This window comes from Vicia villosa, linkage group LG2 (assembly GCF_029867415.1).
Source record: "Vicia villosa cultivar HV-30 ecotype Madison, WI linkage group LG2, Vvil1.0, whole genome shotgun sequence".
Taxonomy (NCBI): Eukaryota; Viridiplantae; Streptophyta; class Magnoliopsida; order Fabales; family Fabaceae; genus Vicia; species Vicia villosa.
Window position 1 is genome coordinate 181668189 of NC_081181.1, and position 27129 is coordinate 181695317.

Sequence of the window (27129 nt, forward strand, 5' to 3'; positions counted from 1 at the left end):
TCATTTTCTAAACTTCATTTTCTTTGATAACACTCATTTTTTCCCAAACTAAAATGTCTTTGCACTGACAATAGGCCTAGATTTTTAATGAATGACTTTTATCGATCCCAAGGCATCTTACGTTATAGATCCTGTGTTAAATGCCCTCAACAAATGGCATTTTTGAGTGGAAACACAACACGTCCTCAATGTTGCAAGATCCTTATTTTTTCAAGCAAACCTTCCTAATTTTTTTGGCATTTATCTATTGCTCATGTTGTGCATATAATTAATCGTTTTCCTTCTCCTCTTATTCATAATAACACCACTTATTTTGTGTTGTTTAATTCACATCCTAACTATAATACCTTTAACTACTTTGGTGGTCTTGCATATGCCTCCACTATTCAACAAAATTGTACCAAGTTCAATCTTAGATCCAACCACTGTGTCTTGCTAGGTTATAGAGAAGGCATCAAATTAGATCTTTTACATGATTGAACTACTATTTTTTTGTTTCAAGGAATGTTTCTTTTTATGAACCATATTATCCCTTCTCTAAAACCCATGATTAGTTTCCCTTACCACCCCTACCTATCATTCACCATGATCATATTGACTTAGACCCAACCCTTATCAATGTTTCTTTCAATAGTGCTCCTTCCCATATCCCAACAGTTTCTCCTTTACCACAACTGCCCCTCTTCCAACTTTTACAACTAACCCATTTGCTTTTACTACTATTCTTCAACCCAATGATGCCCAACTACCTGTCCATCCTTCATCTATGCTCAATAGTATACGATCCACTAGACAAACAAAAATATATTCCTATCTTAATAAATATCATTGCAACCTTCTTAATCGTGAACCACTCCATTCCCCTAATCAACAAATACCACCTTTTCCCCTTCCTTCGTGCTATCCTATGACAATTTCAATATCCCTTATAAAAAAATTTCCTTTCCCTTTGCTCTACCCTTGACTCCACCTCCTTCCCTCAAGCAAGTAAACATGATTGTTGGCTCAAAGCAATCCAAACTGAACTTCAAGCCCTTAAGCAAACTAACACTTGTACCATAGTTAACCTTCCTTCCGATAAAACTCTTATAGGTTGTAAATGGGTTTATAGAACAAAATACCTTGCTGATGGTTCAATTGACATGTACAAAGTAAGACTCATAGCAAAAGGCTACACTAAACTTGAAGGTGTTGATTACTTTGACACTTTCTCCCATGTTGCAAAATTAACTATTGTTCGAACTCTCCTTGCCTCAGCCTCCATCAAAATTGGCATCTATAACAACTAGATGTTAATAATGTTTTTCTTCATGGAATCTAAATGAAGAAGTTTATATGGCCATTCCTAAAGGTTACAATCTTAATTCACCTTCCACCATAAAGGTTTGTAAAGTGAACAAAATCCTTTATGGCCTTAAGAAAGCAAGTAGGTAGTGGTATTCCTTCTGGTTCTTTAATCTTTGTTGGTTATGTTCACTCTAATACTGATTATTTCTTGTTTACTAAATCTTATAATAACCACTTTACTGCTTTGTTAGTCTATGTAGATGATTTAGTTTTGGTAGGTAGTGACCTTACGAAAATTCAAAATGTAAAAGCTACCATTCATCACAAATTTTGTATCAAAGACTTGGTACCTCATCGATACTTTCTTTGCCTTGAAATGGCAAGGTCTCTATCTAGTATTATAATTGTTCAATGTCGTTATACTCTTGATTTACCAAAGAAAATAGGTATGTTTGCTTCTAAACCATCTCCTACTCCTTACAATCTTTCCCTCAAACTTCATTTTATTACATTTTCACCTTATCATGATTCTATTCAATTCCATAGACTCATTGGTCAGCTTATTTATCTAACCACCATTCGGCCTGACATTTCTTTTGTTGTACACCAACTGAGTCAATTTATCTTTAATCCAACTGTTACTCACTACCAAGATGCCCTTTATATTTTGCAATATTTAAAAGCTTGCTCTACTTAGGGCCTTTTTTATCCAGCTACATTTAATTTAATTCTCTCTTGCTTTGCAAATAGCGATTGGGCTACTTTCGCTACGATGAGATGAACATTCACATGCTTTTCCATATTTATTGGATAATCTCTCATCTCTTGGAAGTCTAAAAAGCAAACAACTATTTTTCGCTCCAGCTCAGAAAGCAGAATATTGAGCACTCGCAAATATCACATGTGAATTTCAATGGGTGCACTACCTCTTCAAGGACACCCATATTTAATTTCCAAGATCTACCTCTCTTTATTGCGACATTATATCTACAGTCTACCTCGCGCACAATCCTACATTTCATGAACGCTCAGAACACATAGAAATCGACTATCACATAATTAGAGAAAACTTGGAATACTGACTCATCAAACTCTTTCTCATTTCATCCTCTCCTTAGATTGTTGACGTTCTCACTAAGCCTATCCCTACCACAACCTTTTCATCTTTTTTGGCCAATTTTGGACTTGTCTCAATACATACTCTACTTGAAGAAAAGTGTTAGACAATAATAAAATTATTTATACTTAGTTATTCATTACTTTCTATTTTAGTGCTAATTGCATTTTTCTAGAAAAATTAGTTGGTACAATAATATATAAATACACTATCTAACCTTTGTATTAGACTAAACTTTTCTATAACAATATTACGTGTATTTTTTTCATTTATTCAATTCCAATTTAATCTTATGATAATAAATTTGAATCTCCTCAGAAATGGTTGTAAAATAATTATTATAAATTTTAATGAATTCAAAATTTTCTCTTCTCTAATATCGATGACTTAAAAAAAATAAAACACTTAAATTTTTATTTAATATCGTTGACGTAAAAAAATAATTATAATAGATTAATTTTAATCTATAATATAAGAAATGAAGATGTTCTGGAAAAAGCATTTTTGCCCTTCTTTCTTTGGCTGCCACCACATCATTTTAGGGGCAATTTGTGTCTAAAAATTACTTTTTCCAACCAGTGATGTCACTTAGTTCTATTTCAACTACATTTTTATTCAATTAGGCTTTTGTTTGGTAGGTGTGATTCATTTGATGATGTCATCGGGTTCTATTGTAAATTTTTTTCAAATCTTCCTATTCTTTTTGTACCACTCTCTCTCTCTCTTCTATCAATCATCACAAACTTGTTTTTCTTTTTCTCTCTCCCAAAGCTTCTCATTTTCTCTAAACCTCTCTCTCTATTTTCTTTCTTCATCTTTCTTATCTGTATTATCTATGCTTATACAAGGTAACTTTGATTTTATGGGTTTAAATTATGCCTTTTGATTTTATGGGTTAAATTTTTGCCTTTCGATTTTATGGGTTTTGAATCGTGTTTTTTGAATCTTGCCTTTTGATTTTATGCTTCATTTGTTCTGTAACTTTCACAAAGGATTCTTGAAATATTAAAAAATATTTGTTGTTATGTTTGCATATACAGTATAAACTACCGGTCCAGAGACATGGAAAGACATAGATGGGTAAGATGATGCATTTGTGTCTGGGGTAGGATGGGTGGAACCATAATGTATCTACCATCTTTATCTTTCTCTTCAAATTATTTGTGCAACAATTATTTCGTGGTTCTATATATATTTTTATTATGGTTTAGGGTTTTGAGTTTTTGACCAAAACCATTTTTATCTATTTGGACAGGTTTATGCACATGGGAAGTTAAAACTGCTTTAAGATCTCCTTCTATGATGCAGAGGTGCTTTCATGTTGATTTTTTTTCCTTTATTCATTTCACTTTTAATACTTAAGTTACATACTTTTGTTCTTAAAGACTGTCAATGGCAGCAGCTTGCAAGTTTTCAAGAGAATAATGAAAGTAATTTCTTTGGCTTAGGGAACCAAGAATGGCCCCACAAAGAGTTAATAATTATATTCAATTTTGAAATTATTAATATATTTTTTTATCTTATTTCAGAGGTATGTTGAGAGTTTAAATTTTAATGTTTCAAGAGATGCATGCAATGTGTTTGATGGAACGATGGAAGTTGGAATCGGGACCGGATGATAGTTATAGTTATCCTTTATATGATGCTGCTCAATGTCTAAAAAGAAGTTTTAATTGTTTTGCTAATGGGAGAGATTATTTTAATGGTTTATATAGTTCAAGGTTTCATTTATTTTATGGTCTAATCGTTTTAATCTTTTTCGGTTTAATGGAATTTTTGTTTTAATGGTTCAATAGAGTATAATAGAGGTAATGTCGGATGCTATTTGGAGTTGTAGATGGCTGCTATTTTTGGCCCCAAATGGCTATTGAAGCTTGCTATTGTGTCCATTGTTAGAATTTTATGGATAAATTCCTCCTTCAATTTTAAAACTGTTTTATTTTTTTAAGGATTTGCATTTATAACCAAATTATTTGAAGAGTTGTTTTATGATTTTGCTCACAAGTAGTTGTTCTACTCTTCTCTCTATTCTTCTCTCTATTTCTAATTCAGTTTTGTTTTATTCCTCTTCTCTCTAAAATTTTATTACCCTACATTTTAGGTTCTTTAATTATTAAGTAATTTTCTCTTTAGTTTTGTGCATTAGGTTCTTTCAATGATATTTTGGATCCTGGTAGCATTTCATTAGTTGCAGAATTTACGATTCTCATAGTCAAACATAGGAGTCTTACAGCTAGAAGAGGTCTAGACTATCCACCGCCACCAACCCAATTGCCACACCATAGGCAACTTACAGCTAGAGATGTGATGAAGTTTGAACTTTATATTGCTATCAGAAAGCTAAGCATTAGAAATGATGCTTATTAAAATATAAACCATTATGATTACTAAATTTATATCAATAAAATGATGCTTTGTAATCACTATTAATTATTTAGTTTCTCTTTCTCATTTTAAAATTATAGTCTAATTTAGTTTTAGTAGCTACAAAACAAAGTCAATATTTAATTACGGGAAAAAACGTTTGATTCGTATATTTGTAGAAATGATGTTATTTCTATATAAAGGAAATTGTATTGTTATATTTTTTATATTTTTATATATGGAAAACAAATTATTTAAAGTAAATTAGCATAAAATTTATTTTAGGAATGTCAAGAACATTAAATTTTCAGTATTGAAAAAAACTTATATGATAGATTTCTATATTGAGTATTGTGATATGTGGTTGCAGAGACAAAATATTCTCGAGCCTTGGGAAAATTGGGAAGGTGTGATTGCAGAGAAGATTTGAAAGTCTATTTGTTTCATTACCTATTATAATAGTATGTAAGAATGTTTTCGGAACATTGTTAATAATTATATAATAATATACTATTACTCTGCACCAAGGCCGGTTTTGGGCCTGTGCAACCTGGCCCGTTGCACAGGGCCTCCAAAACATAGGGGCCTCATATTCTTAATTGGGCTTTTACTAATTTTAAATGTTAATTTATATATAAATGTTTAGATGAGTTATCTTAGAGTTAAGCTTTTGCAGCGCAGCGGCCGTGATGCAAATGTTTTGAAACTTGGCGGTCATGCGTTCGAAACTGATGTGAAGCTCTTTTATTTTTTGCAAAGGATCAAACTGGTTAAAAAGTAGTACGGCAGGGGTTTTAAACATGAGCTATGCTATTGCTACACCAATTTGATACACCGTAGACCATGTACACCGTATAGATATAATTATTATAACTTTGGACAAATCCAAAGTACATAAAAAAATTATTAAAAAATTTGATAAGTACATATTTGGTGTATAAAATATGGTGTAGGTGTACAATTGGGTGTACAAGTAGCATTTCTCTTTAAACATATGCACCAAATATATAATTGTCATTGGCGAATTGGCGAACGTGTGCTGCAATTTTTTTCTCTAAATATTGAATACTTTAATTTTATTTTATTTTTGAATACAAATTTTAATTTTAATCTATTCTTTATAATAAAATATTATAATTTTACTATACAACTAATTTATTTATTATTAAATTTTTATAATACAATATAACATTGTTATTTGAGATTTTTAGTCTATGTTTTTTTTATAGAAAAATATAATGTTTATTTTATTTATATTGGAAGTTAACAATATAAGTCTTATTTTTAATTAATTCATCATGATTATATAAATAATAAAATTAATAGTTTAAAAATTTAAAGAAACTAAAATTAAAAATCAAAATAAAAAAACACTAAAAATCACATGTTATTTTTTTTAAGGTTGGAATTTAAATTTATAAAAAAAAACACTAAAAATCAAAATAAAAAAACACTAAATTAGTTTAAAAATTTAGAACAGGGCCTCTAAAAGGCACAAGACGGCCCTGCTCTGCACACTCTCTTGTCATACTCATTATGACATTTTTGAAATATAAATTTTTGTATGCGGGAAGAAACACACTGGTTATTAACCTTTTTAATAATTTTGTTTTTTCTGCAATTTATACTCTATTATAATGTAACATCATTATGACATTAAGAGAAACAAAATTCTTTAGTACTCTATTTATATCATATTAATAAAATTTATTATTCTTTATGACATTAATATTTTTTTTAATATTATTTATTATTTATTATTTAACTACACTCATTTCTTTCTATCCAATAAATAATTAATAGTATTATTTATAAAATAATTATTGTTAGATTAAACTCTATTAAGAAATTTTAATTTAAAAAAAAATAAAAAATAAATGAAAAAATGTATAATATAATAACTTACAAATTGTATATAAAATAATATATATTTTTTCAATATTTCGACATATATTATATAACTATTAAAGATGTATTGTTGAACCAAATATTTTTTTTAAATGAGAAAAATATATTACTAATACAAATATTTTTATAAATGGAAAAATTATATTGCTGATACAAATATTTTTATAAATGAAAAAATATACTATTGATACAAATACTTTTATAAATAGAAAAAATATATAATTGATTTTAGTGTGTTTGATTATTTTTTAAAATAGGTTTGATTAGATCTCTAATAAATAATTTTAAATTAAAATTTATACATGAAGACAATGTGAAAACAAGATTACACTCAAAGAGGTTTTTGATTTATGGCAAACTCAAATGAGCATTCAAACAACAAGGAGGAATCAGAAAAGCAAAGCACTTGATCACTCATGAAAGCACAAGGTGATCCACTATGCATATAAGTCGACTCAACACAAGCTGGACATGAAAAATGCAGAAAATCAGCAGTTAGGTCGACCTACTGTCAACCTAGGTCGACCTAAAATGAAGGAAAATCCATATACCTCTGCTAGGTCGACTCACAGACCATTTAGGTCGACTCAAAATGAAGAAATCTTCACATCAGTCTGCTAGGTCGACCTACATGGCAACTAGGTCGACCTAATCTGTGAAAATGTTCCCAGAATGCATCAGAAGAGGATTCTGGTCGACCTACTCCTTCAACAGGTCGACCTAACTGGGAGAAAAATTCTGCAAGCTCTGTTAGGTCGACCTAAGCACTACAAGTGGTCGACCTAACTGATCAAGAAAGTTCAAAAATCAGTTTTTCTTGGTTCTAACTGTTATGCAACATATATATTGTGCAAGGGTAATTATTCAAGCAACACCAACGACTGAAAGATACACAAACGCTTCTCATCTTCGTTCTTCATCATCTCCAACACAATTACACATAATCATTCTTGCGTTGCGGGTTAGTGATGAGTTCGATAACGTCCATGGAACGGAATTGAAGATTCCTAGTGGGTGAAGGTTTGTGGGGTTTGTTGGTGAATAAAATCTGCGGGTTTTGTCCTCCACGACGGGTGGTTCTTGGGGGTTTTTATCAAGAGGCGTTCATTGAGGATTCGGCTGAGTGTAACGATTGAGGAACGGGGAGTTCAAGGAATCAAGACACTGCAGAAGGGAATCAAAGTGAAGCTCTTGGATAACCTTGATCTGGCTCAAGATTAAGGGGGAAGAAGATTCAAAGGATCGACATAATTGGTTTATCGTTTATCGCTTTGTTATCTTCTTTGTATATACTACTTTCAACATTAATGAAAGATTACCCAATTTCAATTTGGAATTGGGGGCAGACGTAGTCGTAGCGAGGACGATCGACGAACTGCCTAAACAAATATCGTGTTCTTGTCGCTTTTACTTTCTCTTTTACTTTCTGTTCATAATTGGTTATAAGTGCAAAATTGATCAACGATTCGAGTGTTAAAATTGTGAATTAAAGTTCTGCACAAACATCACAATTCACCACAACTTGAATCACTATCAATTTGAACCTATCACCAAGTGTTTGTGTTTTTGCTTAATCCAATCTTACTGCATTGCAAATCAAAGTTGTCAATCTAGAAGTTAATTGGATTTCAGTTGTTAAACGTATTGGTTAGCTATCATATTACTTCACCATCAATTCCACTTACTATTTGGTTTTGAAACACATACGACCTTTGCAATAGCGGTCCAGAATAGACGCAAGCCGATTCAGAACCGCTTTCGCTCAAGTCTGTAGAAAAATCTGTAAAAACTTAGTGAGATCTATTCACCCCCCCCTCTAGATCTATAGGCCAGCGTCTAACAAGTGGCATCAAGAGCTCTGGTTTATTCCGTGCTTTGTGAAACACTTATTGGAAAGATGGCTTCTGGACCTAAAGGGGCTCATAATAGAGCTCCAGTTTTCAACGGAGAAAACTACGGCTATTGGAAGGATTGTATGTGTGTCCATATCAATGCAATTGATAGGAACATCTGGACAGCTATTGTCAATGGTCCATTTCAGATCACTATGACAAATGCAGCTGGTGCAGTTGTTCCAAAACCAGAAGATACTTGGAATGCTGAAGATGAAAAGAAATATGCATACGATTGGAAAGCGAGAAACATTCTAATCTCAGCTCTAGGAGTTGATGAATACTATCGCGTTTCCCATTGTAGATCAGCTAAAGCTATGTGGGACACATTGCAAGTTGCCCACGAGGGAACGGATGATGTCAAACTAGCTAGGATCAATACGTTAACTCAAGAGTTCGAACTTTTCCACATGGAAGATGGTGAAACCATCGAAAGCATGCAGAAAAGATTCGTTCACCTGAAAAATCGATTAAATTCTCTTGATAGACCTGTTTCCAATGCAGTTGTTACTAACAAAATCTTAAGGTGTTTGAACAGGGAATGGCAGCCCAAAGTTACAGCAATTAAGGAAGCAAATGATCTCAACACTTTAGACATTACCACTCTCTTTGGTAAACTAGAGGAACATGAACAGCATCTTAAATGCCTTGACATGCATGAGAAGAGGACAAAGAAAGAAAAGAACATGGAGAAAGAGGTAGAGAAGAAGTCAATAGCTCTAAAAGCTTCGAGCTCCAAGACCTCAAAACGAGAGCCAAAGGATAGTGACACAAGTGATGACGAAGACTCCGATGATGAGGAAATGGGACTGTTTGTGCGAAGATACAACAAATATCTAAAGAAAAATGGAGCAAAACATTCCGACAAAGGATTGATCAACTATAGAAAGCAATCAAACATGTTCAAACAAGATGACGACAACAAAGGAAAGATCAAAGGTCTTTGCTTCAATTGTGGGAAAGCCGGTCACTACAAACCAGATTGTCCATACCTTAAGAAAGAAAAGGAGAAGAACCAAAGCAAAGGTCATAACAAATCTAAAAGAGCTTACATAGCATGGGAAAGTGATTCATCTAGTGAAAGCTCGTCAAGCGATGAAGAAGAATCAGCAAACCTATGTCTCATGGCTCATCAAAACAAGAAAAAGAAAGCTGTAAGTCATCTTAAACCTGAACTCGTAGATAAGGTATCTCATTCTCAACTAAAACTTGCTTTTGAAGAATTACATAGAGATGCAATTAAAGCTTTCAAACTTTTGGCCTCAAATAAGAAAATATTTTCATACCTTGAATCAAAAGTTGAGAAAACCGAAAGGGATATGGAAGCTTTAAAACAATCTATGCTAGACATTCAAAAGGACAAAGTTGAATTAGATCCTACATCATGGTTTGGTTGTGAGACATGTCACATTTGGCAAAAAGAAGTAAGAGATCTAAAAGCCAAGTTAGACAAGGCTCTACAACCAAAAGTGACTTTTGCGGTTGATCCAAACAAGTTCAAAAGATCGTATACTCCTTTATATAGTAAATACACTTTTGTACCAAAAGTATCAACTAGCAAAACTCCATATTCTCATCATATTACCTGTCATTATTGTTGCAAAAAGGGACATACCATTGAAAAATGCAAATTTAGGAGAATTTTAGTTCCTAAAGGAGTATTTCAATGGTTGCCTAAGTGCAACAAATTGTGTACTCACTACCAAGGACCCAATGAAAATTGGGGACCTCCCTCTTTAAATTAATCTTGCAGGAAAAGTGTCTTGACATTGCCGAAAGGTTGTGGTTCCTTGATAGCGGATGTTCAAGACACATGACTGGAGACCTATCTCTTTTCGTTGAGTTTCAAGCAAAGAAAAAGGGGTATGTCACCTATGGAGATAACAATCGTGGAGCCATACTTGGTAAAGGAAGTGTTGGTAACCCTTCTACCACTACTATAACTGATGTGCTGCTAGTAGAAGGTCTTAAACATAATCTTTTAAGTATAAGTCAATTGTGCGACAAAGATTTTAAAGTAATGTTTACAAATTCTGGATGCACAATAGAACATACTAAGAAAAGAGACATTATGTTTAAGGGCTTAAGAGTAAACAACATCTACATGCTAAACTTGGATGAGGTATCTAAGTCTAGTACCAAATGTCTAGTTGCTCTAGGCGATGACTCATGGCTTTGGCATAGACGTCTCGCCCACATAAATTTTGACTTACTAAATAAAGTTGTCTCAAAAGATTTAGTAATCGGCTTACCCAAAATGAATTTTTCAAAAGATCATCTATGTGATGCTTGTCAAAAGGGAAAGCAAACAAAAATCTCTTTTAAATCAAAGAACGTGGTTTCAACATCACGCCCTCTTGAACTACTTCACATGGATCTCTTTGGCCCTTCAAGGACTAAAAGCATAGGTGGAAACACCTATGGTTTTGTCATTGTCGATGATTACTCGAGATTTTGTTGGACAATCTTTTTACCTAGTAAGGATCAAACTTTTCCAGCCTTTACACAATTTGCAAGATTATGTCAAAACAAAATGAACAACAAAATAGTTGCAATTCGAAGTGATCACGGTGGAGAATTTGAAAACATTTCTTTTGAAAAATACTGTGATAAACATGGAATTGAGCATAACTTTTCAGCTCCTAGAACACCTCAACAAAACGGAGTAGTTGAACGTAAAAATCGTGTTCTAGAGGAGCTGGCAAGAACAATGCTGAATGAGGGTAATCTACCAAAGTATTTCTGGGCTGACGCAATTAGTACAGCATGTTATGTTTTGAATAGGATAACAATACGTCCTATACTAAACAAAACTCCCTATGAATTACTAAAGGGTAGAAAACCAAATGTATCTCATCTCCATGTATTCGGTTGCAAGTGTTTTGTTTTGAACAATGGTAAGGATAATCTTGGCAAATTCGATGCTAAAGCTGATGAGGGCATATTCCTTGGTTACTCACAATCTAGCAAAGCATATCGAATATATAATAAGAGATTACTTATAGTAGAAGAGTCAGTACACGTTTCTTTTGATGAATCTTATGCAAAATATGTCGAGAAAGGTCTTTCATTTAATGGTGCAGGCCCATCCACTGAAGACATTGTCAAGGATAAGGAAGATGAGGATGAGAGTATTGTAAAGAAAGATGCTGAGAGAGAGAAAGATGAGTCTCACAATGAAAATGAAAAAGAAAGCATCTCAAACAATGAAGAACTTCCCAAGGCCTGGACAAACGTGAAAGACCATCCAATTGACAATATAATAGGAGACATCTCAAGGGGCGTTACAACACGCTCAAAGATAAGTAACTTCTGCCATCATTTTGCTTTTGTTTCACAAGTTGAGCCGAAAAATGCTAAGGACGCATTACTTGATGAGCATTGGCTAATGGCCATGCAAGAAGAATTAAACCAATTTAAACGGAATGATGTTTGGGACTTAGTCCCTCATCCGGGAGATCATCAAGTAATAGGCACTAGATGGGTTTTTCGTAACAAACTTGATGAAAACGGTGTTATTACTAGAAACAAAGCTAGATTAGTTGCTCAAGGTTACAATCAAGAGGAAGGTATTGATTATGAAGAGACATACGCTCCTGTAGCACGTCTCGAAGCTATTCGCCTTTTACTTGCTTATGCTTGTTCTAAAGACTTCAAACTATTCCAAATGGATGTTAAGAGTGCCTTTCTAAATGGCTATATAAATGAAGAAGTCCATGTTGCTCAGCCACCCGGCTTTGAGAATTACATGTATCCAACTCATGTTTATAAGCTGAAACGTGCTCTATACGGTCTTAAACAAGCCCCTCGGGCTTGGTACGAACGTTTGAGCAAATTTCTCCTTAGTCAAGGGTACTCTAGGGGTAAAGTTGATACTACTCTCTTTATTAAAAGAAAAGATAAGGATATTCTCTTAGTCCAAATTTATGTAGATGATATTATATTTGGGTCCACTAATGCAAAACTTGTCAAAGACTTTTCTAAGCTTATGCAGAGTGAATTTGAGATGAGTCTCATGGGTGAGCTAAATTTCTTCCTTGGCCTACAAATCAAGCAACTCAGTCATGGAACGTTTGTGAATCAAACTAAATATTGTACGGAGCTGCTCAAAAGATTTGGAATGAGTGAAGCAAAGGAAATTGACACACCTATGGCAACAAATACAAATCTAGACAAAGATGAGAAAGGTAAAGAGGTTGACGTGAAATTATACCGAGGTATGATAGGTTCACTATTGTATCTTACTGCTTCAAGACCAGACATTATGTTCAGTGTGTGTATGTGTGCAAGATATCAATCTTGTCCAAAAGAATCTCACTTGAAAGCTGTCAAAAGAATTCTGCGATACTTACGTGGAACTACTACATATGGCCTATGGTATCCAAAAGGAAATGAGTGTCATTTGGTAGGATTCTCCGATTCAGATTTTGCTGGCTGCAAATCCGATAGAAAAAGCACTAGTGGAACGTGTCATCTATTCTCAAACTCATTAATAAGTTGGCATAGTAAGAAACAAGTATCGGTTGCATTATCCACTGCTGAGGCAGAATATGTAGCTGCTGGAAGCTGCTGTGCACAAATATTATGGCTCAAGCAACAACTTCTTGACTTTGGTATTAAGCTTGATCACATACCTATCATGTGCGACAACACAAGCGCCATAAACTTGAGTAAAAATCCTGTCTTACACTCACGTACCAAACATATTGAAATAAGGCATCACTTTCTACGAGATCATGTAGAGAAAGGAGACGTTACTTTTGAACATGTAGAAAGCAAGAAGCAACTAGCTGACATCTTCACCAAACCGCTAGCAACGGAGCAATATTTCAACATTCGTAGGGAATTAGGGATACTCGATATCTCTAATTTGGGCTAATTACGTTTGTTTTCTCTTAATATTATTTCTTTACTTTATGTATATATCTATTTGTCTTGCTAACAATTTTTTAGCATAAAGGTAGCTCATCATCAAGCCAGGCGTCATATTGAAAAAGCGGTAACGCAATTGGTGTTCACTTCCAAAAATATTATTGATACTATAATATGCTATCAATTAACACGCTTATAGTGACCTCATGCATAAAAACTGCTCCTGCTCACATATGTGTCTCATTCTACCATTAACTACCTTTTACCTACTATACTATACATGCTAGCATTATTATCTATGGTTCTCTTGTTACTCTTCTATTCTCCTGTTTTCTCTTTTTGATGTTGACAAAGGGGGAGATAGATGCTGAGCGTACGGGGGAGCTTTGTTGAGAGATTGCCTTGGTGAGAGATAGATGCCGGATGTACGGGGGAGCCTTTTGAGTCCTTGTCACTTACTACCAAAGCTTTTGAGTATTGGTTTGCCATCATCAAAAAGGGGGAGTTTGTGAAAACAAGATTACACTCAAAGAGGTTTTTGATTTATGGCAAACTCAAATGAGCATTCAAACAACAAGGAGGAATCAGAAAAGCAAAGCACTTGATCACTCATGAAAGCACAAGGTGATCCACTATGCATATAAGTCGACTCAACACAAGCTGGACATGAAAAATGCAGAAAATCAGCAGTTAGGTCGACCTACTGTCAACCTAGGTCGACCTAAAATGAAGGAAAATCCATATACCTCTGCTAGGTCGACTCACAGACCATTTAGGTCGACTCAAAATGAAGAAATCTTCACATCAGTCTGCTAGGTCGACCTACATGGCAACTAGGTCGACCTAATCTGTGAAAATGTTCCCAGAATGCATCAGAAGAGGATTCTGGTCGACCTACTCCTTCAACAGGTCGACCTAACTGGGAGAAAAATTCTGCAAGCTCTGTTAGGTCGACCTAAGCACTACAAGTGGTCGACCTAACTGATCAAGAAAGTTCAAAAATCAGTTTTTCTTGGTTCTAACTGTTATGCAACATATATATTGTGCAAGGGTAATTATTCAAGCAACACCAACGACTGAAAGATACACAAACGCTTCTCATCTTCGTTCTTCATCATCTCCAACACAATTACACATAATCATTCTTGCGTTGCGGGTTAGTGATGAGTTCGATAACGTCCATGGAACGGAATTGAAGATTCCTAGTGGGTGAAGGTTTGTGGGGTTTGTTGGTGAATAAAATCTGCGGGTTTTGTCCTCCACGACGGGTGGTTCTTGGGGGTTTTTATCAAGAGGCGTTCATTGAGGATTCGGCTGAGTGTAACGATTGAGGAACGGGGAGTTCAAGGAATCAAGACACTGCAGAAGGGAATCAAAGTGAAGCTCTTGGATAACCTTGATCTGGCTCAAGATTAAGGGGGAAGAAGATTCAAAGGATCGACATAATTGGTTTATCGTTTATCGCTTTGTTATCTTCTTTGTATATACTACTTTCAACATTAATGAAAGATTACCCAATTTCAATTTGGAATTGGGGGCAGACGTAGTCGTAGCGAGGACGATCGACGAACTGCCTAAACAAATATCGTGTTCTTGTCGCTTTTACTTTCTCTTTTACTTTCTGTTCATAATTGGTTATAAGTGCAAAATTGATCAACGATTCGAGTGTTAAAATTGTGAATTAAAGTTCTGCACAAACATCACAATTCACCACAACTTGAATCACTATCAATTTGAACCTATCACCAAGTGTTTGTGTTTTTGCTTAATCCAATCTTACTGCATTGCAAATCAAAGTTGTCAATCTAGAAGTTAATTGGATTTCAGTTGTTAAACGTATTGGTTAGCTATCATATTACTTCACCATCAATTCCACTTACTATTTGGTTTTGAAACACATACGACCTTTGCAATAGCGGTCCAGAATAGACGCAAGCCGATTCAGAACCGCTTTCGCTCAAGTCTGTAGAAAAATCTGTAAAAACTTAGTGAGATCTATTCACCCCCCCCTCTAGATCTATAGGCCAGCGTCTAACAGACAAGTTTATAATTGATTCTAATTTTTTTTTAATTTATAAAACTACTAAGACAGAACAAAAAAAAAATCAAAGTGACTTTAAGATTTATCATTGATCTAAATATTTTATATACGAGAATTTACGGAAAATTTATATACGAAAATATTTTATCATTGATTTAAATATTTAATATACGAAAATTTACTATTGATTTAGATATTTTTGTAAGTGATACCTAAAAAATATATATTTGTATACGGGGAAAATCTATTATTGATAAAAATATTTTTATATATGAAAAATGATATTTATTAAAAAAATGATATATAGGAGAAAAACTATTATTGATCTAAATATTTTTAAATATGAAAATGTGTTATTGATCCAGATATTTTTGCAAACGGTATCTAAAAAAAATAATATTTGTACACGGTAAAAAATATTTTATTGATATAAATATTTTTTATATACGAAAAATGATATTTATGATCCAAAAATGGTATACGCGAAAAAATCTATTACTGATCTAAATACTTTTCTATACCAAAAAAATCTATTATTGATCTAAATGTTTATTTTCTTTTTTAATCTTCTATTTAAAATAAATATATTATGTAAATAAATGCGCGTACAAGACCAAAACCCGTACGTACGCACGGGTTTATTACTAGTTTTTATACACTTCAATGTTTTCACGTTATTTTTATTATATAAATCACTTAAAAGTTATAATTCATACACAAAACAATTATTTAATTATATAATAGTATATGATTCTAGATAAATTTGTACAATCGTACTACACCGTATTTTTATACCGCATGTACGGACGGCACTATTCACCATCCGTACATGAATAGTAAAATATTATTTTAATTTTTTTTACTTTTTTATTTATGTTTTTTTTAATTTTTTTTTTTTAAATATTTTTTTTAATAATTTTTTTTTTACGTTTTTAAAAAAAACATTTAGTAATACCTGCAAATTTACTTTCGGATTTACCTGCATTTGACATTATCTGCGGATTTACCTAAATTCGTAGGTAAATTCGCAAGTAAATCCGTATGTATTGTCAAATTCGTAGGCAGGTATTGTCAAATATTTTTTAAAAAAACGTAAAAAAAAATGAATTTTTTTTTTTTGAAAAAAAATATTAATTTAATATTTTATTATTCATGTACGGCCGGTGAATAGTTTCGTCAGTACATGAATAGTACGTCCGTACGATATGGATATACATCCATACCGTACGAACATACGGTGTAGTGTAAGAAACTAGTGTAGGAATAACATTTTTCTTTGTAAAAAGATAAAGCACGGGGAAAGTGATGCATGCTGGAATTATGTACAAGGATAATTGATTTCCTCTTTTACAAGTCAATTTCTCGTTAATTTTCTTTATTTGGAATATTATTCCATATATAGATTATTTGTGGCTCTTCTATCGCGTCAGTTATTATTCTATATATGGATTATTTGTCGCTCCTACTTCTGTCGCCTCACTTTCTCTTAAAACAAACACGCGTTTTATGAAATACTATCCTATTCCTTCCACTCATTTTCTTTCCTAATTCGGTTAACTTTGTCTTTACCCCACCAAAATTTTCAATTTTTTTTCCACGTGTACACAACACTTTTAACATGAACACTTTCAGTTTCCACTTTTATTATTACTCTTTCAATTTTCCATTTTTATGTTTTTTTTTTTTTTAATTTCAAACCAGAATTTTTCTCCGACGTTACCACCGTGCCGGAATTCTTCTCCACCGTCGTCCTCTTCTCCTTCAAAGGTTACTCTCCTGTTCCGTTATTTTTGTTCAATTCATGCTTCAAAACTGAAAATCCCTAATTTTTCTTTAAAACCCTAAATTTTTGAATTCATCTGTTAAATCTGAAAATACACCGTTTTGGAATAGATTGTGTTGTTTAAAATTTTCACCTTACTCAGTTCATGTTGCGAAATCAATTGAGACTGTTTTACTTGAAAACTCTAATCTCTCTTTTCTTCTATAATCCGATAAAATATCACTTTTGTCTTGAAATGGATTGATTTTCCCCTTGCTTTTCATTTTTATTTGGTCTTAATTTTGAGTTTTGATATTGATCGAGTACAAATTCCAATCTCCAATTTTTGAAAACTCTAATTTTGTGTGTAAGTGCTTCATAGTCTCGTGCCAGCTTCTTCGCCTGTTTGGATTTAGGATAAGAGTGGAGTCAGTCTTGCAGTTGTATTTGTTAAGCGAAAATCGTAAATTTAAGTTTGGGGAAGTAATGTATTAGGTGTTAAATTGGGAGAAATTGTGAAGGGTCTTTGTTAATAGGCTCTATGTATAGCCTGAAATCCGACTTGTCTAAGAAGGTAAGGACTTTTGCATTATGTGCATCTGTTTTCGGACTTAGATCTGATAGAATAGGAATTAGATTCTAAAATCGGTATTAATTATATTCATGTATTGGATTTGAAAAATAGGCTGCTAATTAAGTGCTGCTATCTTAATACAGAATGGAAATATTATCGAGTAGTTTTCGATTTATAAAGCTGGACAACTCAAGTTTAACCTTTTAAATCAGAACTAGTGAACTACTAAAACATTTGATAACAGTAGCCTTTTAACTTACCTGTTGTTCATACTTTACAGTTTAGAACAATATATACTATGTTGACACAACCTTTCAATCACACATTATTGTTGTGTTTTTGTCCTTAATAGATTCTCATCATAAATCCTTTATTTATATCAGGCATGGAGACAGTGGTCTTGGTCATTGCATTTTCAGGAAATTGCTAAGTTAGATCTTAAACAAGTAAAGTGTGATATCATTCATGATAAATGGTATTGATAAAATGACAATGTTGTTTATTTTAAAAGAGTAAATAGAGTTCCATGCCATGGTTTAGAAATTGACTTTGAGTGTGTCCTTTTCTATTATTAAGTAGATTGTGAGTTTGTTCCCGTCATAGTGTTTTTTGTTGATTGCCGAAAAATGTGAGAATATTTAGGAGTATGTTGAAACCAAATTAGACTTGTGCAAAATGGATGTGAGACATTGATGATTAACTAAATGACATGATTAGTGATATTGGTTAAAATTCTTTTCAACAACATATGTATGATACTTTGAGCAGTTACTAGAAATATTCTTCTTATTTGAGCTACAATATTTTTCAAACGGTTTTCAGGAGTGTTGATATTTTTCAACTTGAGGTCAAAAAAATAGGTTGATGGACAAAAGTTTCAATGGAATTTGGAACTTGTTTAAAGGCATGCTTTCAAAATTTAATACATTGTCGTATTGTTATATAATGAGAAGAAGATTTTTTGACTGATAGATATCAGGTATAAGAAAATATGTGTATGCTAATGATTATATATTGAAAAAAAAATTGAAGAGTATGATGAGTCCCTTGGTGTGGGGTAATACTCATCAAAGTGAATGATGTTGATTCTAAATGTGGTAAGAGCATCAAGGGTCCTCCTTGTAGTACTATGGACATTTTCACACTCATTGATTCTTTGTAATGGAAAAAGATTAGATTCTTTGTTTCTAGATTTTTACAATGTGCCAAAAAGCCTTATGTTTGGTCTTTGTACGGAAGGAATGAATGTAGGTCATGGACTCATTCTGCTTATAATATATATACAACTTATCTCCTTTGTTGTGCATGAGAAGATATATTCATTCAATGGTCAAAAAGACTTGTGGAGATTATTTCAGTTAAAATATTAAGGGTTAATGAACTTTTTCGTCCCTTTAAATATTTCAAATTTCGTTTTTAGTCCCTCCAAAATTTTCCTTCAAGAAATCGTCCCTACAAAATTTTTCTTCTGAACTATTGGTCCCTAACGTCAAATTTCGTAGCTAATCGGTGGCTAAAGTCGTAGCTAATCTCTAGCAAATTTGACGTTAGGGACCAATAGTTTAGACAAAAAATTTTGAAGGGACGATTTCTTAAAGAAAATTTTTGGAGGGACTAAAAACGAAATCTGCAATATTTAGAGGGACCAAAAAGTTCATTAATCCAAATATTAAATATATTTTTTTTCTATTTACTTTTATAGAAAGAATATAAAAATGCCGATTAATGTTTTTTCTTAATTGTTTCGGGTTGATATTGACAGATATAAGACCAAGATGTTGCACCAAAAAGGTTCCAGTCTCAACTTGATTTTGCTCAACAATTGGTTTTAAAGGTGACACTACAAAAGATCGAATTCGAATATTGTGGAATGATTTTTTTTGGGTTCTAACATATGTTGTGGAGCTGTATATAGTTAAACAAGAGCTATGTGGATATCAACTCATCAGTTGTGGTTGTCATTAGTACATCTTATTGTAAAATTAAGCAATCATGGATTGTTCCCATTGTAAATTGTTTAGAACATGTTGTTAGTTATAAAAGTTACTAGTATATACAATATCCACCCATTAAATTCACATTTTGTACTCATTTTTGGTCCCAAAGATAAAGTTAAGTGTATGGAAGAGGCAATTAAATCTTTATGTGCAGCAGATGAAGATCAACTTCTAATTAGCTTAACATCAAAACACTTAAACTCCCTATGACATTTCATATTATTATAATTACAGACAAAGAAATCATTAATAATGTCATCACTTAAGGTAGTTGAATAAAGAACTGTCATATTGCAATATTTCAAAAGGCACGTGATGCAGATTCACTTTATACTTGGTTACTTACTTTCACAGAAAAGCTACAAAAAAAATTGATATCTTTTTCAATTTCAACCTATGTATATATACATTATTAAACAATGGTTCAGTTCAGGGCAAACTAATTTCCATTCTACACTCCAAAAAACAGTTACAGTACAAATAAATTTCCATTCTAAATTCCAAAACTAAAAGCAAACTTCATATCAGAATAAATGAAAAAATAAAAAAACATTCCAAACAAATTAAAGAGAAAAACTCCACAGTGACACCTCAACATCTTCAAAGTCTGTATTAATATCTTGATACTCAAACTCAGGCCCCAAGCTATGTGTAGGGGACAGCAGCGCCATATTCCTCAAGGAATCAGGAATGTTCAACACTTCCTTCTCTTCATCTTCTTCCATATGAAACATAAACTGCTCCTCTGTGGCAGCGGAGGTGGCTACAGAAGTGTCAATAACATTAGAATTTAAAGCCTTATCTGGTAAGAAAATCTTGTCTGGTCTGAAAGCCTCGGCAGCTTGTGCAGCCGCCTTTTGTATATCTTTTGTCTCGGTAGTTGCAGGAACAGGAAGTCGCCACGCCGAGTCTGCAAAGTTGAGACAGGCGTTGCGACCTCTCAATGCCAAGGCTGCTACATCATGGGCTCGGGCAGCCATCTCGGCAGTCTGAAAAGTCCCTAACCAAATTTTAGTCTTCTTGTACGGCTCCCTCATTTCACACACCCACTTATCTAAGTTCCTTCTTCTCACACCCCTATACACCGGGTGGCGAGTCTCCTTGAACTTCTTCCTCCCTGCACGCTTCTTCGGTGTACTCGCAGCTAATCGCACTTCCTCGTTGAAAACTGGCATCTCATGAGAGATTTCTAAATTTGGCAAAGATATCCTGGAGGAAGATGAAGGTTTTGAAGAAGTGGAAGGGTTGTTAGTTGGAAACATGATTGTGTGTTGGAGAGAGTAGACAAAGGTTTTGATAGTGAAATTGAAGGCTGAAGGTGTAAGGATTGTGAAGAGTAAGGTGTTGTATATATAGGGAACCATAGTTGAATTGAAGGAAAGTGGTAAGAGTGTGAGAGTGTTTTGTGTGAGTGTGGGAAAGAGGTAACCGTGAGAGTGTTTTGTGAGTGTGTGATGTTCTGTGTGAGTATATGATGTTTTGTGTGAGTGAAAAGAGATATTTTATAAGTATAATGAGACAGCTGGTTTGTCTAGTTGGATGATTTATGATGCTATATTTGGAAAAGTGAAAGGAAAAAGTGATAAGAAAGACATAGAGACCCTACACAAGACAAAAAGAGTAATAAAGTTATCCATATAGTATCTTCTAAGACATTAAATCATGTTTTTTATCCTCAAAGTAGACTAAAATAAGGTTATTAAAGCAAACATAGGACTATGCTATTTTGGCTCTTATATACTTTTAGGCAAAATAAAAGTAAAAAACTCTTGACTCCTTTAATAATTGTTATACTGTATTAAAAGTTAATTTATTTAATGTATTATTTTTATGAAAGAAGTTTCACGCAATTCTAATAATGTCACGTTATCGATCTAGTTTATATCATTTTTAAACTAAATATATTTGTTTTGACGGGTCATTTTTAAACTAAATATATAAAAAATTAACAATTAAACAATTATGATTTAATGACACTTTCTTTTTTTTGGAAAACATAATGATTTAGTTTATGATTTCTAAACTCATAATTAACAAATATTTTTTGACGACCATAAATTTTATACGAGTTTTTTAGTTTATTTTTAATTATTTTAAAACTTAAAAAAAAACAGTTTGAAGAAAGAAATTGCGATTGGAAGGGAGCTGAAATCACTTGATGTCAAAATTGACCCTCGAACCGGACTATACCGGTGATGATAAGCCAAAAAAAACTTTATTGATTTATTCATTCAAAAGAATACAATTCCACTTATAGAAGAAGTTAGTAAGCACTCTCAATCACCTCTAAATTGTTCTAACAAACTATTATCAGTTAGTTACACCATTAAGCTTAGTTAGTTACATTGTCATTGTTGTTTCTTGGTACAAAAGTTATTGCTTTTGAATTATCTACAATATCTTGTAACGACCTCTCATAAGTTGTGGATTGATCAAATTTATTTCTACAAAATTGACTTATAAAGTGAAGGGTGACACTCTATTGAACTTGGAATATGGTTATAAACGATGGGCGGTCTATAGTATCGATAGGCTTTGATACCATATTATAATTAGAGTTTGACCTAACTCATCATTACAAAACTGACTTGTAAGATGAGGAGTGTCGCTCTATATAAATTTTTTTCGAGTTCTATCCCTAACTAATGTGGGACTTGTGATCTTCTCAAAAATATATATGCATCATCAACTTGGATAACAAAATTTTGAAAGGTTGTGGAAGAAATATTTTGTGAAAAAATCTGCTAATTGTTCTTTGAAAGAACACAATAACATCTTCACGATACCATTTAGCATTTTCTCTTTTACAATGTGACCACCAATTTTCAAATGATTTTTTCTTTCATGAAAGATTGGATTTTCAACGATGTGGAGAACATTCTAGTTGTAATAGTAGAGAACTAGTGTTCTAATGCATTCAACCTTTAAGTCCTTGATCAAATAGAGTAGTCGTTGGAGCTCAGAAGTTAAAGTAGCTAATGCTTTGTACTCAACTTCACTTCAAGATCTTGACACACTCAATTTCTTCTCAGTCCTCCATAAAATAGGTGATCTTTCGAGAAGAAGCATTGACCTGAGACAAATCGTCTAGAATCTAGGCATGCAGTCTAATATGCATTTGAGTAACCATGTAGTTGAATTTATGAGTTTCTTGAAAAGAATACCCCTCTTCCAGGACAAGACTTCAAGTATCTTAGGACATAAGTTGCAACATGAATATGGTCCATGATTGGTATAGATAAAGATTGGCTTAACTATTGAGTGAAAAAGGTAATATCATGTCTAATAGCATTGAGATAAGAGTATGCCAACCAATCTTCTATATGCATGAATGTCAACATATGGGGAGTTTTTGTCTTGATGCAATTTTGATGATGGGTCAGATGGTGTGGAAACAGGTTTAGAACAAAGTATCTCCGAGTCTTGAACAAGATCCAAACAATATTTCCTTTGACATAAGACAATTTCACACATATAACAACTTATATTCCAAGAAAATATTTGAGCTTTCCAAGGTATTTGATTTTAAATGCTTTGTATAATTCTTCTTTGATGTTCTGCATTTCTGACAAAGAATCGCCTACTAAAATGACATCATTTACATAAAAAAGTAAAATGGTAAACGATGATGAGTTTTGTTTACTAAATAATGATGCCTCTGTATTTGAATGTTAATAGTTCTACTAAGTGTGGAATGAAGCCAGTCTCTCATGCCATCTTCTAATAGTTTTTTGAGACCATATAAGGACTTAACAAGTTTTCATACTTGATTAGGCTTTACATATTATGCACCATGTGGAACAATCATGTACATATCTTTTTGAAGTTCACCATGTAGAAAAGCATTGTTAACATCGAGTTGATGAATGTTCCAATTGTGGATAAATGCATAAGTTATGTGTGTCATGATAGTTATGAGTTTTGCAACTAGTGAACATGTCTTAAAATAATTAAGCCTTCAATTTGATTGTAACCCTTGTCTATCAATCTAGACTTAAATCTCTATATAGATCCATTGGCAAGATATTTAATCTTATAGGTCTACATGCATCCAATTGATTTAACATTTGGAGGCAAATCAATAATTGTCCAAGTTCTAGTCTTTTCAAAATCATTAAGCCTAAATTGCATTGCTTGATTCCAACACTCAAATTTACTAGCTTCAACATATATCTTTGGCTCAATGTGGGATGTTAAAGATAGAGAATAATGACATTGAAGATCAAAAAACAAGAATAAGACATAGAGTGGGAAACAGGATAGAGTGGATCCTGATTTGTAGTACAAATATAACTCGGCAAATAAGATAGCTTATGATTAGTTCTTTAAGATGTGCGTAATGGTAATTGTGAGGTATTATGGCCAAATGTATGATCAGATGTGTTATGGTTAGAGGACTGGTGTGGAATGTTTATGGTTTTGTTAGGTGATAAATGAACTGGAACATGTGTTGATTGATCATATATGATGGGATTGACATTATTTGAAGCAAGAGTGTGATGATCATGTGTATTAATTAGTGTAAGGTCTTATACGATGATCAGGAGTTTCATTTAGTTCAATGTCAGATGGAGGTGTTACTTGATCAAAGTTATTATTTTGCGAGTGAGTTTTTTTATGGTGTCATGAAATGAAGTTGATGGATAATATGTCCAAAAGTGAGTAGCACAATGCTTTTGGACATTATATGGCAGTACAAGTTAACAATGGCGGAGCCAGGACCCTGGACCAGGGGTGCAAGAAATTTTTAATCAAATATAATTTTGTTTACTTCATATATATATATATATATATATATATATATATATATATATATATATATATATATATATATATATATATATATAGTCTATCTTTTTCCTAAAAAATAAGAGTATTTATATGACTGTTTGATCGAGTACTATTAACATTTGAGATTTGGTGTCAAATTAAATTTTGACACTTTAGTGTCATTTGATCTTATTCCAATATATATATATATATATATATATATATATATATATATATATATATATATATATATATATATATATATATATATATATATATATATAGGGAGCATATCAAGTGAGAGCATTTTTAAATGAGAGATGAGAGGAAGAAATATCAATCATTGGATTTATCAAGAGAGAGAAATTAATAGCCTCATTAATGTATTAACATTCTCTCTCTTGATGAATTCAATGGTTAATATTTCTTCCTCTCACCTCTCATTTAAAAAATGCTCTCACTTGATATGCTCCATATATATATATATATATATATATATATATATATATATATATATATATAGTATATATATATATATATATATATATATATATATATATATACTATATATATATCATTTAAATCTCTAATTAAAAGATACTAAATTATTAATATTTAACAATATTATAGTTATAATTTACACAATTAAAAAAATAAATTAAAAATGATAAACTTTGACATTGTATAAATTATATATATGTTTTTGATATATTATACCTTATTTAGATTTATTTTTTTGAATAATTTTAATTAAATTGGTTTTAATGTGATGAGAGATAAAAAGAGAGTAGCAATGTGATACAAATTGAAGACACATGGGAAAGAAAAGAGGAAATAACGTGGGTGAGTTAGGAGGGAGGGGGGAGGGGAGGGAGGGAGGGGAGTGAGGGAGGGGGAGAGAGAGAGAGAGCGAGAGAGAGAGAGAGAGAGAGAGAGAGAGAGAGAGAGAGAGGAGAGAGAGAGAGAGAGAGAGAAGAGAGAGAGAGAGAAGAGAGAGGAGAGAGAGGAGAGAGAGAGAGAGAGAGAGAGAGAGAGAGAGAGAGAGAGAGAGAAGAGAGAGAGAGAGAGAGAGAGAGAGATAATGATTGAGAAGATAGAGAAAAAATATTTGTGATTATGAACTAAAATAATGGCTAATGGTCCCCATGCATATGTCAAAATAGATAAATTCAAATTTAGAATTTGCAACTCTAGAAATATGTGTAAAGGGAAGCTTCTTTTGTTTAGAAAAGTGACAAATATCACAAGTAGCTTTATTGTCAATTGAAAGAGATGGATTCAAATACAAACATTTGGGCTAAGTCTATTATTAGAAACATATCCTAACCTAAAATTCCATAAAGCATTACTAGGGTAAGGATAGTATTAACACTAGTAGTTAAGGTTTAGGGCATATGAGATAAGATTGTGCAGTTTGTAAGAACTAGTACATCAATTTGCAGTCTATACAAGTCTTCAACTTGATTACACAAAATTATCATCCTTTTTGTGCTCTCACAACTTGTAAAACACATTTATGGGTAGAGAATTTAATGGAACAAAGACAGACAAAGCTTGGACACATGAATGAGATTAAGTTGAAAGTATTTAGAATATAACATATTATGTAAATAGAGACTTGGTGAAAGAAGACATTTCTAACATGTTTTACAGATACTGAATTCCCATTATGTAACATTGACAAGTTTATTTTATAAAATAAGGGAAATGGTGAAGAGAAAGCACGATCATTAACAACAAAATATACAATTTAAAATTGAGTTCTATTATGAAATAATCTAGAAGTACTGTAGATAATACTTGAAGAAGACTCCAATGATGGAGGATCATGAGTCAAAGAAGATATTGAAATTTGGTTTGTACTAGTAGGTTAGGTTGAAGGGAGTAAGTTTATTTTTTGGAGAAAGCTTACAAGTTGATCATATTTCTTTTGAAAAATTATTGCTTTCATATGAAGCCACATAAGTACCACCAAGAGTATGAACCTTATCAAATTAACATTTGGCTTAGTTCTTATTAAAATGGGATAATAGACGTTTACCCCCCTGCCATATACGCGAGATTCAATTTACCCCATATTAATAATTTTTTTTTGGATTACCCCCTGTATTTTTAGGGTACCCCCTAAACGTGTAAAAAATAGTGAAAAACTAGGGGGTAAATCAAAAAAACAAGTTTACAGGGGAGTCCTTGGGGGGGAAATCATAGAACTTTTCATATTTCAAGGGGGTAATCCAAAAAATATATTAATAGGGGGGTAAATCGAATCTCGCCTATATGACAGGGGGTAAATACCTATTATCCCTATTAAAATTAGGATGACCATATGTTTGGTAACAAAAATCAACAATATGACCACTACTTTGGAAAAAGGTGCATTTGTTTGGTAGAATTCTTGAAAGTAGAATTATGGCCTTAGTACTTACCTTTGAAGCCAGGCCTTTGTGACGAGGAGATGAAGGAAGCTAATTCAAAGAATCTAGAGGTGGTGTTGGATGGCCAATATTGCCTATACCAATGAAAATCATAACTTTGAACTGCAAAG

General features: G+C 32.7%; 1 protein-coding gene and 1 long non-coding RNA gene across 3 annotated transcripts; one reads left to right on the forward strand and one right to left on the reverse strand.

Moving 5' to 3' along the window:
* The first annotated feature begins 17106 nt into the window (after positions 1-17106).
* Positions 17107-19959, forward strand: LOC131653176 (uncharacterized). 2 transcript variants are annotated; one of them, XR_009298975.1, is made up of 3 exons: positions 17107-17817; positions 18201-18292; positions 19580-19959. It is a non-coding gene; the product is annotated as an uncharacterized LOC131653176 (long non-coding RNA). The 2 variants fall into 2 exon arrangements; XR_009298974.1 differs by lacking the exon at positions 19580-19959 and having other exon boundaries at positions 18201-18364.
* Positions 19960-20183: 224 nt separating this feature from the next.
* Positions 20184-21262, reverse strand: LOC131653171 (dehydration-responsive element-binding protein 1A-like). The gene has a single exon (XM_058923261.1). The coding sequence runs from the start codon at positions 21176-21178 to the stop codon at positions 20378-20380; it is 801 nt and encodes a 266-aa protein (XP_058779244.1). The 5' UTR covers positions 21179-21262; the 3' UTR covers positions 20184-20377.
* Between the last annotated feature and the right edge of the window lie 5867 nt (positions 21263-27129).

Bases quoted from the DNA above. Each gene is read 5' to 3' on its own strand.
- LOC131653171 (XM_058923261.1), bottom strand. From the start codon at position 21,178: ATGGTTCCCTATATATACAACACCTTACTCTTCACAATCCTTACACCT.